Source organism: Zalophus californianus, chromosome 2 (genome assembly GCF_009762305.2).
Source record: "Zalophus californianus isolate mZalCal1 chromosome 2, mZalCal1.pri.v2, whole genome shotgun sequence".
NCBI lineage: Eukaryota > Metazoa > Chordata > Mammalia > Carnivora > Otariidae > Zalophus > Zalophus californianus.
Genome location: NC_045596.1, coordinates 129,794,420 through 129,809,377, shown reverse-complemented (window position 1 = coordinate 129,809,377; position 14,958 = coordinate 129,794,420). Strand labels below are relative to the sequence as shown.

The following is a 14,958-nucleotide window of genomic DNA, read 5'->3' as shown; positions in this document are numbered from 1 at the left end:
ACTGAATTGCAGGGCCAATGTAGGCTACTAAATCACTGTTGATCATTTTCTCTCAAAGAGCATCTTATCTAATAAAATTCTGATTGAGATTGTGGCAGAAAGCAAGCCTTTTCTCTAAAAGTATGATTATGCATTTCAGGTCTAATGCAAGTCAGTAAAAGCCAAAAATACAAGTAGTCTACTTCTCAAGTTGGATATGATACAAGGCTCAGTCGGTTAAGTCTGACTCTTGATTTCAGCTCAGGTCTTGATCTCAGGGTAGTGAATTCGAAAGCCCCACGTTAGGCTCCACACCCAGAGTAGAGCCCTACTTAAAAAAATTGGATATGATAGAATGTCCAATTTCCTCAATTTCAGTGTCTATCAACCTTATGCTTACGAGATTTTATATATGTGTGTGTGTGTATAAATATAAAATTTAACACAAAGTAATGAATTGTTACCTTAAATTCAACAAAGCAACACTTAATGGTCTTCAGCAAAGAGAACCACTGTGACAACATGCTCTGTCAGAACACATTCTACATGAACTCTCGTACTAATAGGAAGTACACCTTCTCACAAGGCGTGCAGTCCAGTTCCATTTAGCATTTCATCTTGGAATGGTGGCATTAATTTTGGTGGAATTTCCACCTAAATTAGACAACCAGATGCTTTCTTCTTCGGGGAGCATTACAAAATTAAACTGTGGTTAGTTACAATAGGTCATTTATTAAAGAAAACTTTCTAGAGCCTGAACAACAAAGCTTGCTCCCCATGAGCCAAATCTACCAATAATGGTCAATCTTAGAATTTTATGAAATGAAGTACTTATTTTTACAAGTTCCAATTTTCACTTGAAAACATTTGGTAATTCATAATCCTTATAAGCATTTACTTAACATTTTCTATAAATCAGGCAATGTGCTCAGCACATTATTTCATTGAATCCTGGTAACTATCTTAGGAAGTAGGCATTGTATTATAAATATGACTTCTACTTTATCAACACAGATACTGAAACTGAGAGAGGTTAAGTGACTTGTATGGAGTGACACACCTCGTGGATTATAGAAATGGGATTTAAACCCAGGCAGATGGACTCCAGAGCTCTTAACAACTACCTATGCATATTCTCTTCAATAGGGCTACACTCTCCTTAGAAGGCAATGCTTTTGTCATCTTTTATATTTAAATTTTTAAGAATCAAGAAATAGTTACTAATACAACAAATAAATCATTGTGAATGATCGCTAATTACATGTTTTAATTATATGTACTTTGGGGAAGTAAAATGTGCATAGATTCAAAATTCTAAAGACACAGAGTATACAGAAAAATGAAGGTTTTTCCCCAACTTTGTCCTTCATTCTTCTACCCCGTACCTCTGTAGATTCTAGTGTATAATCTTTAAATGATATTCGGTGTATATGCTAACATGCATGTATATATATTCTGTTGTCTTTTATATTTTGCCTTTTGTATATAGTGTTTTGTTTTGTTTGGCTAGGAAGTTTTTTTATGTAGTCAAAATTCAACAACGTTTTCTGGGGTTTTGTGTCATATTTAAATTGACCTTCCATACTCAAGTATTATGAATGATTTCTCTCATTATTCTTCTAGTATTTTTTTAAATTTTAATTTATTATGTTACATTAATCACCATACATTACATCATTAGTTTCTGATGTAGTGTTCCATGATTCATTATTTGTGTATAACACCCAGTGCTCCATTCAGTACATGCCCTCTTTAATACCCATCACCAGGCTAACCCATCCTCCACCCCCCTTCCCTCTAGAACCCTCAGTTTGTTTCTCAGTGTCCATAGTCTCTCATGGTTCGTCTCCCCCTCCGATTTCCCCCCCTTCATTTTTCCCTTCCTACTATCTTTTTCTTCTTCTTCTTTATTAACATATAATGTATTATTTGTTTCAGAGGTACCGATCTGTGATTCATCAGTCTTACACAATTCACAGCACTCTAGTATTTTTATATTTAAATATTTATTTAATCTGGAATTTTAAAAAAGATTTTATTATTTATTTGAGAGAGAGAGAGAGAGCACAAGCGGGGTGAGGGGCAGAGGGAGAAGTGGACTACCTGCTGAGTAGGGAGCTCAATGCAGGGCTCCATCCCTGGACTCCAGGATTGTGACCTGAGACAAAAAAAGGCAGACACTTAACCAACTGAGCCACCCAGGTGCCCATTAATCTGGAATTTGTTTTTTGGCTTAAGAAGTTAGGTACACATGACACTTAATTTTTTTCCCCAGATAGCTTCCTAATTGTCCTAACACTAGGCTAATGCCATAACTGAATGATTTTAAAGGCTTACTTTCAGCCCACTTCAATTCAATTGTCATCAAATCATTACTGAGTGTTAAATATTGCAATACCCATGAAATTAAGTTTACAATCTAATAAGGCGGCCGTAGCATGTATATATACAACAGAAAATTGCTCTAAGTGCTATGAAAGAGGTAGAGCTGGCCTCCAGAATTGGGGGTTCGGTTTTGGAGGGGTAGGAATCGTAAAACAGGGCCTTAAGGTTGTGTAGGATTTTGACAGCCACAGATGCAGGAGTGTATATGAAGTTAATCCAGGGAGACAGAGTGACATATAATAGGAAGAACACCATGTGAAAGGAAGGACTAGATGGTGCATCCTAAGGGGATGTTACACAATTCAGTCTGGCTGGACTAGAGGGTATTGGAAATAGAATCAAGAGAGAAAGTGCAGTGAAAGTAGGAAGGACATTTCTTATGTTTACATTCATTAGGATAGAAGATAGGAAGTCATTAAAGGTTTTTGAGCAGGTGAATGTCAGGATCAGAGCTACATTTATAGGAAGAGGAACCTGCTAACAGTGTGACAAATGGTTTGGAGGAGGATGTGACCAGAATGTTGGAAGTGAAGCAAGTTAACAGGCAGTCTATACAAGCAGTGTAGACAAGAAATAAAAAGGCCTCCTCTATGGTGTTGGCCGTGGAAATAGAAAGTAGAAAGAAAGGAGAAGTGACAGTGGGAAAATAGTTTCAATAGCAAGTTTTGACAATCAATTAGATGAGTGATAAGGAGGGAGGTTGAAGAAGATGGGCTGGGGGTATGGTGATGTGATTGGCAATAACTGGTAAGTCAGAGAGGACAGCTATTAAGAGGGAAAGAAAAGGCAACACACTTGATTTTGTTATATTCACTTTGTTATGATGATTATGGATTATTTACCGAGTAGGAACATCTATCCGTTTTAAGTCAAAACGAATACTCCTTTGTAAGGATTAAACAGTGAAGTGTTGGTATTTCTTTCAATCTAGATGTATTTCTTCCATTCATATATTTAATTAAAATTTGCTAAGCTTGGTTTCAGTGGACAAAATGAAGGATAATAAAAAACAGGGGTATTAATAAGAGCGGTAATGCACAACTGTAAATTATCAATAAGAGATGAAGATAAACATGTTTTCCCAATATACAAGGAAACTCTAGGGGCAGAGTGAAAAGGGACAGCCCCTCCTCAATATCTCGTTTTGCCCTTTTCCTCCAGCTATGCTTCTAGTCACATATATGGGATGTGGAGTTTCCTAGCCCCTATATCCAGGTTTTCCTCTGAGGTGACAAGATGGATCCTCAGGGAAAACAGAGTAGGCTCCGGTTTCCACTCCGTGGTAGATGCGGTGCCACACCAGCTAATTCTTCCAGGCAAAGGGAAGAGTGGAGCTTCAATGCTCACTGCAAATGGAGAGCCTGTGAAAGTGGTCAACATACCGGTGAAGCTGGTCAAAAGGTAGGAACTTCCGGTTATAAAACACGACCTGGGGTAGGTGGGGCGCGCCTGGGTGCCTCAGTCCTTAAGCGTCTGCCTTCGGCTCAGGTCATGATCCCAGGGTCCTGGATCTAGCCCCGCATCGGTCTCCCACCCTCGCATCGGGGTCCCATCCCCCGCATCGGGGTCCCTGCTCGGCGGGAAGCCTGCTTCTCCCTCTCCCACTCCCCCTGCTTGTGTTCCCTCTCTCGCTGTGTCTCTCTCTGTCAAATAAATAAATCAAATCTTAAAAAAAAAAAAAAACAAAAAACACGACCTGGGGATATAATGTACCACCTGGTGGTTATAGTTAATGACATTGCACTGCATATTTCAAAGTTGCTGAGGGAGTAGATCTTGAAAATTCTTGATACGAGGGGGAACAAAAGTATTTTGTGACTACGTGTGAATGTTAACTAGACTGATGATGGTGATAATTTTGCAATATATGCAACTATCGAATCAGCATGTTATACACCCGAAACTGATGTAATGTTATCAATCAATTACATCTCAACTGAAAAAACAAACAAACAAACAAAACACAAAGAAAATGGTCAATACAAAGGGGCAGGAATATATTGCCAGGTCATTCATTCATTCCTAGGAATACTGCCCTATTGGGACCCGCTGCTTCCACCAGGCAGGCAAAGGCTCCTCCTGCCACAGCCCCAGGTTAAAAATAGGTATGTTACCTCCTCCCTTGGCCAAGAAAGGACTTGCACTAAGTACGATTATGGCACCAGGCTTCATCTTCAGGTGGGGGCGGGTTTGTTCTGGTCGAGGTCAGCCCTCCGTATTTGCTCTCAGCCCGGTACTGGAAGAGGTTGCAACACGCAGCTTCCGGGCCCCCTCCCTCCGCACAGCAAGAGCTAATGCTTCACTGGCCTTTGCAGATGAATGTGCACTTCAGGGGGAGAAAGTTTGAGCCCAGCCAAAAAGGAGGAGCTTACACCCGTGTGCCAAATCTGGGAACCTGACTGAGTACGGGGTGGGAGCCAGGATGAGGAAAAAGCCGGGAAAGACCTCCCCACCACGCTGGAAAGAAGGCCCCGTGATCAGCACCAGCCACTGGCTGTGCTGGCCACCCTTGCAGCTTACATAAAGGGACAAGTGGAGCCCCAGAGGTCACAGGGCTGACAGGACAGGGCTCGGAGCACCGGGCACCCAGGCACCATGACTTGGTCCTTGAAGCACCAACGTTTAATTCTCTACTTCTATACTCTTTTACTGCTCCCTTCCACATGCCTGGCAGTAAGTATGCTGTTTATAGAACATCGTTGTGTTACCCGGACAGCTGAAAAGCAAGAAAATATATGATACACTAGTGACATCTCTGTGTTTTTCTCCTCCAGTACGTTGCTACCAGAGACAATTGCTGCATCTTAGATGAAAGATTTGTAAGTAGTTTTCATGTTTCTTACCACGTGAGAAGTGGGGAGGGGCTGAGCAAGAGAAGGGATTCTCTCACAAATATCATTTGGCATTTTAAGCTTTTGTGGGGGGCGCCTGGGTGGCTCAGTCGTTAAGCCTCTGCCTTCGGCTCAGGTCACGATCCCAGGGTGCTGGGATCGAACCCTGCATCGGGCTCCCTGCTCCACAGGAAGCCTTCTTCTCCCTGTCCCGCTCCCCCTGCTTGTGTTCCCTCTCTCGCTGTGTCTGTCTCTGTCAGTTAAGTAAATAAAATCTTAATAAATAAATAAATAAATAATAAAACTTTTTTTTAAACATTGTTTAGGTCTTAACCTGTTTTTATTAGTAGACTTTATGCAGTCTTTTCTTAAATCAAGATTTCTAATCACTCTGTTGTATTCTCAGGGTAGTTACTGCCCAACTACCTGTGGAATTGCAGACTTCTTGTCCACTTACCAAAGTGGGGTAGACAAGGATCTGCAATCTTTGGAAGAACTCTTCAGACGAACTGAAAACAAAACAGCAGAAGCTAAAGAACTGATCAAATCAATCCAAGTCACCTATAACCCCAATGAACCACCAAAGCCAAGTGAGAAACGAAATACTGCTGACTGAGACAATGTTTTGTGACGTTCCTTTGCTGTTGCTTCAGTGGCTCCATTTGCTCACATCTTCTTATGTCTCTGATCCCATATTACAGACAGGATTGTGACTGCTACCAAGGATTCTAAAAGAATGATGGAAGAAATTATAAAATACGAGGCATTGGTTGGATCACACGAATCGAATATTCGGTAACCATTTTTGTTTTCATTTACTCTCCAAGGTGGACTTAATTTTTTTTTCAATATTCCAAGCTTCAGTGGAAGTAACCTTTTTATTTTTCCGCACTTATGAAATCCAATTGGCATTATGCCTGACCACCTTGAACACAGTGGAGGTAGGAGTTTTTAGTGCACTATGAACTGCACGGGGTTAGAATTGCTTTTTAATAATCATATGGGAGAAAGGTGTTCTAGATGTCTTCAAATGCTGTGTTGACCAGAATTATCAAAGTGGTCACCCCTCACCCATCTTGGACTTACAATATGAATTCAAACTGATGGGAATTTGGTTGTTGAAAATGAAATTCTTTTAATAAAAATGCCAACAAATCGGTGGTGGGGAATTAGTAAGCAGAGGTAGAGGGAGGATCTTGGCTACAATAGTATATTATACTGAAGGCAGAGCAGAAAAAAACGTTTTTTTAAGAAGCCAAACATAACAAAAATTGTGAACCACACTGAACCTGGAGTCTTGTATTCTCTCTTCACTTTAAAGTAAAATGTCTCTGTTGACAACTTCCCAGGGAATCACAGACTTTCTGAGCATAGGGTCTCAGATACAGTTTAGTTTCTTACTCAAATTTTTCCCCCTCAGTTGTTCTCAAAGTAGTGTAGGAAATTTGAGATAAATGGTGGCTGAAGTGATCCAGAAGGGATCTATCTTCTGTTTGGTATCAGAGGCCATTATTATTTTGGGCGTTATTATTAATATTATAATTTGCATTATTATTGCCCATCATTGAAGTTCAAGGAGACTATTGTGCAGAAATTTTCTAAGGCTGAGGAGAGAAAAAAAGTGGTCAAATAGTTTGTCTATTCTCTTTTACTTCAAAGAAAGATAAAATGGTCCACGTGTTGTAGATAGTTTTCTGTCATTTCTGAATACGTACAAGCAACCCTGTAAGAAACTACAAAAACAGATTTTTACTTCCCTCAGACCCTTTCCAAAGCTATGTAAATGGAAACATTAAAAAGAAAGAGAAAGTGTCTGTTGTTTTATTTTATGTAAAATAATGCCCCAGATTCATTTCCCATGTAAGTCACAGACTGAAGTCCATAAATAGATCCTTAGGAGATCTACAGTGAAAAGGAATAGCTTCGGCCCATATGAATTACTGAGCAGAATCTTTCCTTCCCTGTGAATATTCTGTCCTAAGAAACATCAGGTGGTCTTCCTATTAACCAGGTTCCTCACTCCGTAGGTTGTTACCTGCTGCCCTTTATGCAGAATGTTAAAAATCTGGATGACCCTGGCACCTGAGTGGCTCAGTTGGTTAAGCAGCCCATTCTTGATCTCTGTTCAGGTCTTGATCTCAGGTCTTGAAACTCAACGTCTTGAGTTTCAAACCGCACATTGGGCTCCATGCTGGGCGTGGAGCCTACTTAAAAAAAAAATCGGGATGACTGCTTAAGATGACATCATTTATTGACAAGGACTCTGTTATTTTCCTTCCCAAAAAGCTTAGAATGTTAATTCATCTCAATTCAGTAACATAATTTTATAACTTTTCCAAGAATGAAGTAATTTATCAGGAATTACTTCTTGAGAACGCATTTTGTAAAGAAAATACAGAATTACTCATCTGAAAGGAATACTCCGTTAACTTATTCTTCTGCTTGTAGATTTTTACAGGAAATATATAACTCAAATAACCAAAAGATCAATAACCTGAAACAGAAGGTAGCCCAGCTTGAAGCAAAGTGTCAGGAACCTTGCAGAGACACAGTACAAATACATGATATAACTGGGAAAGGTAAGTGAAAGGCTTATATTGGAATGATTCTTATCACAGCAAATATATAAAGCCAAGGAGAATGTTTAGGAATGTATAGGAATAATTTGGAAAGTGTTTAGCAATTAAATCTAAAGCGTTCAATTGCTTAGACTTTTCTGGAGTAGCTAAAACTAGTTTGAAAGGAATGATGATGATGCGAGAAGTAAGAAAATGCTTCTTGGGACGTGAATAGTTTGCAACACTGTGAAAAGCTCATTGTGAAGGCTGGTACAGTCTAACATGGATTTCAAACCACAGTAAAACTATTCTTCTTCTTCTTCTCCTCCTTCTCTGCCTCCTTCAGATTGTCAAGACATTGCCAATAAGGGGGCCAAGGAGAGTGGGCTTTACTTTATCAAACCTCTGAAAGCTAAGCAGCAGTTCCTAGTCTACTGTGAAATTGATGGATCTGGAAATGGATGGACAGTGCTGCAGAAGGTATTTCCCCTCCCCGTGTGTATGTAATAAACACTCAGATCAACTTCCGCCCTATGCCAGAAACTTTTGCAAGCACTTTGTGAACATGAGCTCAGTTAGTCCTCACAATTTCCCAATTTTCCTATGAGGTACAATCATTACCTCTAGAGAGGAGGAAATTTAGACACAAGAGGTTCAGCAACTTGCCCAAGGTCACATAATAAGTAACAGAGTCCAGGCTGGAACCCAGGCAGTCTCGTTCCAATCTGTGCTTTGGACTCTATACTATGTTGGCACCGATGTTGTAGATTCATGAGAGCATATAATCACAGTATCGGAATGGCAAAGAACTAGAACGGACCTCTTGCATCCAGTAGCTCAAGATCTAAGGCTGCCCATCACGAAAAGACAAAGTCCCCCAGAGGATACAGTTGGGCTATTCTAAGACAAGGGCCCTCTGTTGCCTCTGCTGGAGCCAGACACCCATTGCAGATCCTTTAACCATCTGTCGATCTTTGATCACTGTTTCAACTAATCCTGCAGGGGGCGCTCAGAGAGAGTGAGTGCTGGAAGTGCCGTTTGGCATACGCAGATTGAGCAATGAGTTAACCTGTCCACCATCAGTATAAAAATCAGCAATATCAAGCTGGGGTTCTGAAGTCCTCTAAGTGCCTTTTCAAAACTACCACTGATTTAGAATTTGCTATGAACCAGACACTCTTTTCAGTATTTCTCTTAATTCTCTGGTGTAATACTGCAACAACCCTAAGAAATAGGCATCATTATTCCCATTTTACTGATGAGGAAACTAAGGCAGCTTGCCCAAGTTCACTTAGTAAGTGGTGGAATCACACTGTCCAGATTTTCAACAAGATATTTATAGCATCTTCTTTATGTGCACTGATAATCCACTCTCTCCTTTTGTCCATACGATTGTGTACTTAGAGGCTTGATGGCAGTTTGAATTTCAAGAAAAATTGGATTCAATATAAAGAAGGATTTGGGCATCTGTCTCCTACTGGAAACACAGAATTTTGGCTGGGAAATGAGAAGATTCATTTGATCAGCACACAGTCAGCCATACCATACGCATTAAGAATACAGTTAGAAGACTGGAATGGCAGAACCAGGTACTGTTTAGAAAGGGCTTCTGCTTTTTTTGTTGTAGACACTGTCTGGAATGTGCACTTTCCAATTATCAAAAGGCCAATAGCAAAGACAGCCTGACAAATGCAAAAAGCACATCCAACTATTTTCCACAGGAGTCGGTTTGGTTCTTGGGCAGTTCAAAGAGATAGGTCCCATCCAGGATGGAGAGTGTTTTGGTGTAATCTGCTTACCCTGGAAACATATAGACCAATAGCTAATATTTACTGAGCCACTTAATTTGTACCAGACAATGAGCATGAAATTAAAACTTAATCTAATCCAAATAACTATTTCATGAGGAAGGTACTATTATTAATCTCATTTTAGATATTAACTTTCCCAAGGTCATGTCGCTGGTAAACAGTAAAACTTGGATTGGAACTCAGGTAGTTTGACCCTACAGCCTGTCCTCCTAATGACTGTTCTGGTTGAAAGGTGAATCCAGACTTTTCAAATTCCCTGGTGCTTTAATGACAATTCATTCAGTCAATCCATGAGCTACCCTAAAATTAAATCAGCTAGCTCCTTTGGTGAGATAAAGTCCCCCTCTATGCTCACAGTTACCTGGGAGGTTTGAGCATAGCATTCCTAGTTAAAATTCAGAAAAATATCTCATCATTTTGTTATGTTTATGAAATAATGAAATATATTGTCTCCAAACATGTATTTTTAATCAGAAAGTACTATGGTCAGTAGACCTTCTCCTATGAGAACACCTCCCAATTTCCAAGTACTGGAGATTAGGGAAGAGGCTAAATATTTTCTGAAAATTTCTATTCATACACCAAAGCCCATTCTTTCCTGTACTCCATAGAATTCTGGCCCTTATTCACAACTTTTTCCCAGGGAAGAATCACTCTCTGGCCCTTATTCACAGTTTTTTCCCAGGGAAGAATCTCTCAAATGTAATGACAGCTTATATTTTGTGGGCCACACAGGGACCATTTCTTTCATGTGATGCTCTAGGAAGCCCTCCTTCTTGTCACTATCATGCTGCTTTGGGAAAGAAAAATCCCTTTTGGACCTCATCCTTCAAGATGCCACGAGTGGCTAATAGAGCTGAGCTCCTTCAAGTTTGGTGCATTAATTAATGATCACTCAGTGTCATTTGCTGTGGTTTATGATAACTCTGCGTGCAATGCTAGACACTTAGTTAAAGGTGGAAAATACGAAATTAGTCAGATTCATCTACACACCTGGATTTGATATTAGGATTCTATAGGCAAAAAGCATTAAAATGGCTGATGTTTTTAGTTTTCACTGGGATGCCCTGAAGGCTTCTAGACCAATTCTGGGTGGTGTTGATGAGTTCTGAACTGGTTCACACATCCATCGCCTCTTGCCAGATTTGCAGGAAATTTGATTCAATGAACACATTTCAGACTTAAGAAGCAAAGTTAAAAATTCCAAACAATTTTCCTGTGGAAAAGGGAACTTCTGAGATCCCTAGCAGGGGCCAAGATATGATGTCTCTGTTCCCTTCTTTATAGTACTGCAGATTATGCCATGTTCAAGGTGGGACCTGAAGCTGACAAATACCGCCTGACGTATGCCTACTTTATTGGTGGAGATGCTGGAGATGCCTTTGATGGCTATGATTTTGGCGATGACCCTAGTGATAAATTTTTCACATCCCACAACGGCATGCAGTTCAGTACCTGGGACAACGACAATGATAAGTACGAAGGAAACTGTGCCGAACAGGATGGGTCCGGGTGGTGGATGAACAAGTGTCACGCAGGCCACCTCAATGGAGTTTATTACCAAGGTATGGCTCTCTTCCTTACATACACGAACTAGTGTATAGTTTATATTTTTATGAAAGGTAAAAAATAATATAAGAAAAGGAGAAATATTACAGAGATTGGGGGCTTATTATATAGTTCTTCATTTTAAACCAGAATTGGATACCAAACTTAGACATAAATTGGCCCCTCTCTAAAAAATCCACCACTTACGGTTATGGTATCTCTTCTAGACTTCTATACTTATGTGTGATCTGGATGGACTAACATTATCATATTTATGCTTGTTAACACATGAGCCTGGTGCAGCTTCCCATGAGCAATGTGACAGATATAACCAGTGTGAAGGAACAGAGTTAAGAGCAGGGAAGTAATGGTTAAAAAAAAAAAAAAAAAAAAGCTTGAGAGTAAAGGAGTCCAGCCTGAAAAGTGTAGGCACTTATTTTAGAGAGGGGGGGGGTAGCAAGCTGTAGTTTGCTCTAAGGCAGGAATACTTCTATTTTTTTTTAAAGATTTTATTTATTTATTTGAGAGAGAGAGAATGAGAGATAGAAAGCATGAGAGGGAAGAGGGTCAGAGGGAGAAGCAGACTCCCTGCTGAGCAGGGAGCCCGATGCGGGACTCGATCCCAGGACTCCAGGATCATGACCTGAGCCGAAGGCAGTCGCTTAACCGACTGAGCCACCCAGGCGCCCAAAGGCAGGAATACTTCTAAACACTAAACTTACTGACAAATGATTATTACTACCCAACAAGTATGTGTTGGGGAAGCTCTACTGATTCTGAAAGATCCATTAAGATAAGCAAGCTTACCTCTTCAGGGTACTGTGCTAGCCAATAGATGATTCTAATCCTCCTAAAAGCTGTTTAAATTTACCTTTTGGTTTTCACAACGTTCTTTTTTTTTTTTTAAGAAACCTAAAATACCTTTGCACCTACAAACCATGACTCAGAATAGCAACGTTGATAGCCTATGGTATACCCCAGTATTGGACTAGACAATCCTTTACAAGATTACATAAGATCTGGTGTCCAAGGACAAGGAGAAGGCAAATCAACGTAGTCTTCAGTATATAATGGAAATGTAGAATAACTTTCCAGAACTGTTTTCTAAAGTCCTATATTTTTTAGTGAAGTTATGTTTTTAGATGACCTGAGGTCATATGATCAGGAATTATGACTCCTGCCATTCTAACTTGCTTGTGGACAGATGGTCCATAATAGCTGATTCCAGGATGACTAAGCTCAGGAAGAGAGACTGATTGGGGAAATTTGGGGTTCTAGACCTGTTAGTAGGGAATACATTTAAGTGTGAATGTGATCAAGAAGTATAAAACAGACATAAGAGGTTGGTTCATAATAAATGTACTTCAGTTGTAAATCAGGATTTTAGGAATCTTTAGGGATTTTTCAGATAGTAGTAACGATAAATTTGATGTAAGCAACAATGTATTTTGTAACAAACAGGCCATTCTTTACAGACTTCTTGAGGTAAGGAAATTCAAGATGTACATCTTATATGTACATCTAAATTATATGTACATCTAAAATTTGTTTTAGGTGGCACTTACTCAAAAACATCTACTCCTAATGGTTATGATAATGGCATTATTTGGGCCACTTGGCAATCCCGGTGGTATTCCATGAAGAAAACTACCATGAAGATAATCCCATTCAACAGATTAGCCATTGGAGAAGGACAGCAGCACCACCTTGGGGGAGCCAAACAGGTTGGACCAGAACACCATGCTGAAATAGAATACGACTAAGTCATTTTACCCTGAGAATTAAGCTGTTAATTTCTGTTAGTCCATGAAGTTTCAGTCATTTTTCTGAAAGTTTCATTTTCTCTTATTATATTTATTAATTTTAAGTCTTTTACCAAGAGTATTTAGCCTTATATGGAAACTAAAACTCACTTTGGATTATATTCCAAATTATTGAACTCAAGAGTTGTTTAAAATTTATTTATTTAAGATGATAACATTTTAGCTTATTTCTTAAGTATATAATGATAAAAGTGTTGCCATATTTTGCATTTTAATGATAACATGTAATTTGTCTTGCTGATTTATTTGTTTATATTATTTCTTAAATGGTTTAGTTTAAACTAGTAAACCCAGAGTAAATTCCAGCATTTCAAATGCCTAAGTATTTTTTTCATGTCATTCATCTTTCATTCTTCTTTTTAAACGGAGAGAATTATATCTTTTTATTTTTGTTTTGGTCATAGGCTGGAGACATTTAAAAGACCATTTCAAAAGTGATCTGCTTTTTTTTAAAGGACTTTATCTGAACAGAGAAATATAATATTTTTCCTTTGGGACAATGGACTTACAAAGCCTCACTTCATTTTAAGAGTAAAAAGAACCCATGTTGGGAATCCACTAACAGTTTTATGCTCGTGATAATTTATCTACATGCCATTTCAATAAACATTTTGTTTCCTAAAACTAGATACATGGTACCTTTCATTGATCATTAAAAACCATCATTTTCCTTCGATTCGGTAATTCCAAGTGGGCAATCGTTAGTAGTTCCTGAGTGCTTAGTTTATACTGAACCTTATACTTGACTCTGAGGGAGTTATGAAGAAAATGGAAATCATAGCCCTTGTCCTCCAGGGGATATAAGACAAATACAGGAGAATACAGTTTAGGCCTAAGAGACAAAATTTGGTATAAGAACATAAACACAAGTCACAATCACATAACCAAGGTTCATGGTACCCAAAATACAACTGGACCTATAAGGTTGTTTGGGGATTCTCTCAGAAAAACCTTTTAGCTCCAGACCCCTGTAGCCAGATGTGGGCACCCTGGGAGGACTGTACACAATTCAGAACAGCGAGCCTTAGGCAACAATCTGCTCTCTCTCTCACTGGTAACTGAGGAATGGAACCATAACTTCATTCTGAATCCAGGGATATTGAGATTTTAGCAGCCAGAGACAGGAACTGGCAACTGTCTGTAAGGAATAGCCAAGTCTATGTAAGTTGGCATAAAGTTGACCGTGTAAAGTAATTGACTGATTTCATGAGCGGAGGATCTGGTTGTTTGATAGTCCTCAGCTTTGGCTTTGGATCGTCTTCCTTTCTACAATTTTTTCCCTAATTTTCTCACTTCCTTGTTGTCATGACTCCTGATTTTAAAATACCCTAGTGAGGAGTTAAAAGCATTAAATCAACTTCTAGGTACACAACCACATACCTGTGAGGGTCTGGGATAAGAACATTGATTTACTGTTTGTAGTACTCATTCATTTATGTATGTGTGAAGTGTTCATTCAACTAACACTTCCTGAATGCCTTCATTGTACTAGCCACTGTGCTGGACTGTGGGGATAGTGCTCACAGCAGTGTCCTCCTTCCCCTCAAACCTGCTCTATTCCATCAAACAACCCAGCGGCTCATCTTCCAGTCTTCCTTATCCTTCCTTCCCCATATCATCAAGCCTGCCAAGCCCAGTTGCTAAATATTTGTTATATTCTTCTCCTTCTCTATATCCACTGCCACCATTTTTGTTGGGTTATACAACATCTCCTGTCAGGATAATGGCAATCATCTCCTTCCTGTCCTCCACGTCGCCTTCAACCTTGCCTGCTCCCACCTTGTCATGCTTCAAACTACTTTTAAACTCAGAATGCATACAGTCTACCCTTTGTGAATTTATGAAATCCTCTGGCTGAGCAATTTGGTCATAGATAAGAAGAGTTGTATTAATATTCTTAAAGTTTTGTTGTGATAATATCACTTCAGTGATTTATTCCCAGAAAATTATTTTTGAAAGAGAAAACAGCTATGTACAGAAATATAATATAGCCATATGTCTAGTAAGTGAAAAATTTAGAAAA

At 39.3% G+C, this 14,958-nt stretch overlaps 1 protein-coding gene across 2 annotated transcripts; it reads left to right on the top strand.

Moving 5' to 3' along the window:
• The first annotated feature begins 4,700 nt into the window (after positions 1–4,700).
• On the top strand, positions 4,701–13,564 carry FGG (fibrinogen gamma chain). 2 transcript variants are annotated; one of them, XM_027599345.1, is made up of 10 exons: positions 4,701–5,037; positions 5,139–5,183; positions 5,602–5,785; positions 5,897–5,990; positions 7,644–7,774; positions 8,100–8,233; positions 9,158–9,342; positions 10,852–11,129; positions 12,667–12,836; positions 13,340–13,564. In XM_027599345.1, the coding sequence occupies exons 1-10, from the start codon at positions 4,960–4,962 to the stop codon at positions 13,352–13,354; spliced, it is 1,314 nt and encodes a 437-aa protein (XP_027455146.1). In that variant the 5' UTR covers positions 4,701–4,959; the 3' UTR covers positions 13,355–13,564. The 2 variants fall into 2 exon arrangements, with proteins under 2 accessions (XP_027455146.1, XP_027455145.1); XM_027599344.2 differs by lacking the exon at positions 13,340–13,564 and having other exon boundaries at positions 12,667–13,267.
• The last annotated feature ends 1,394 nt before the right edge of the window (positions 13,565–14,958 follow it).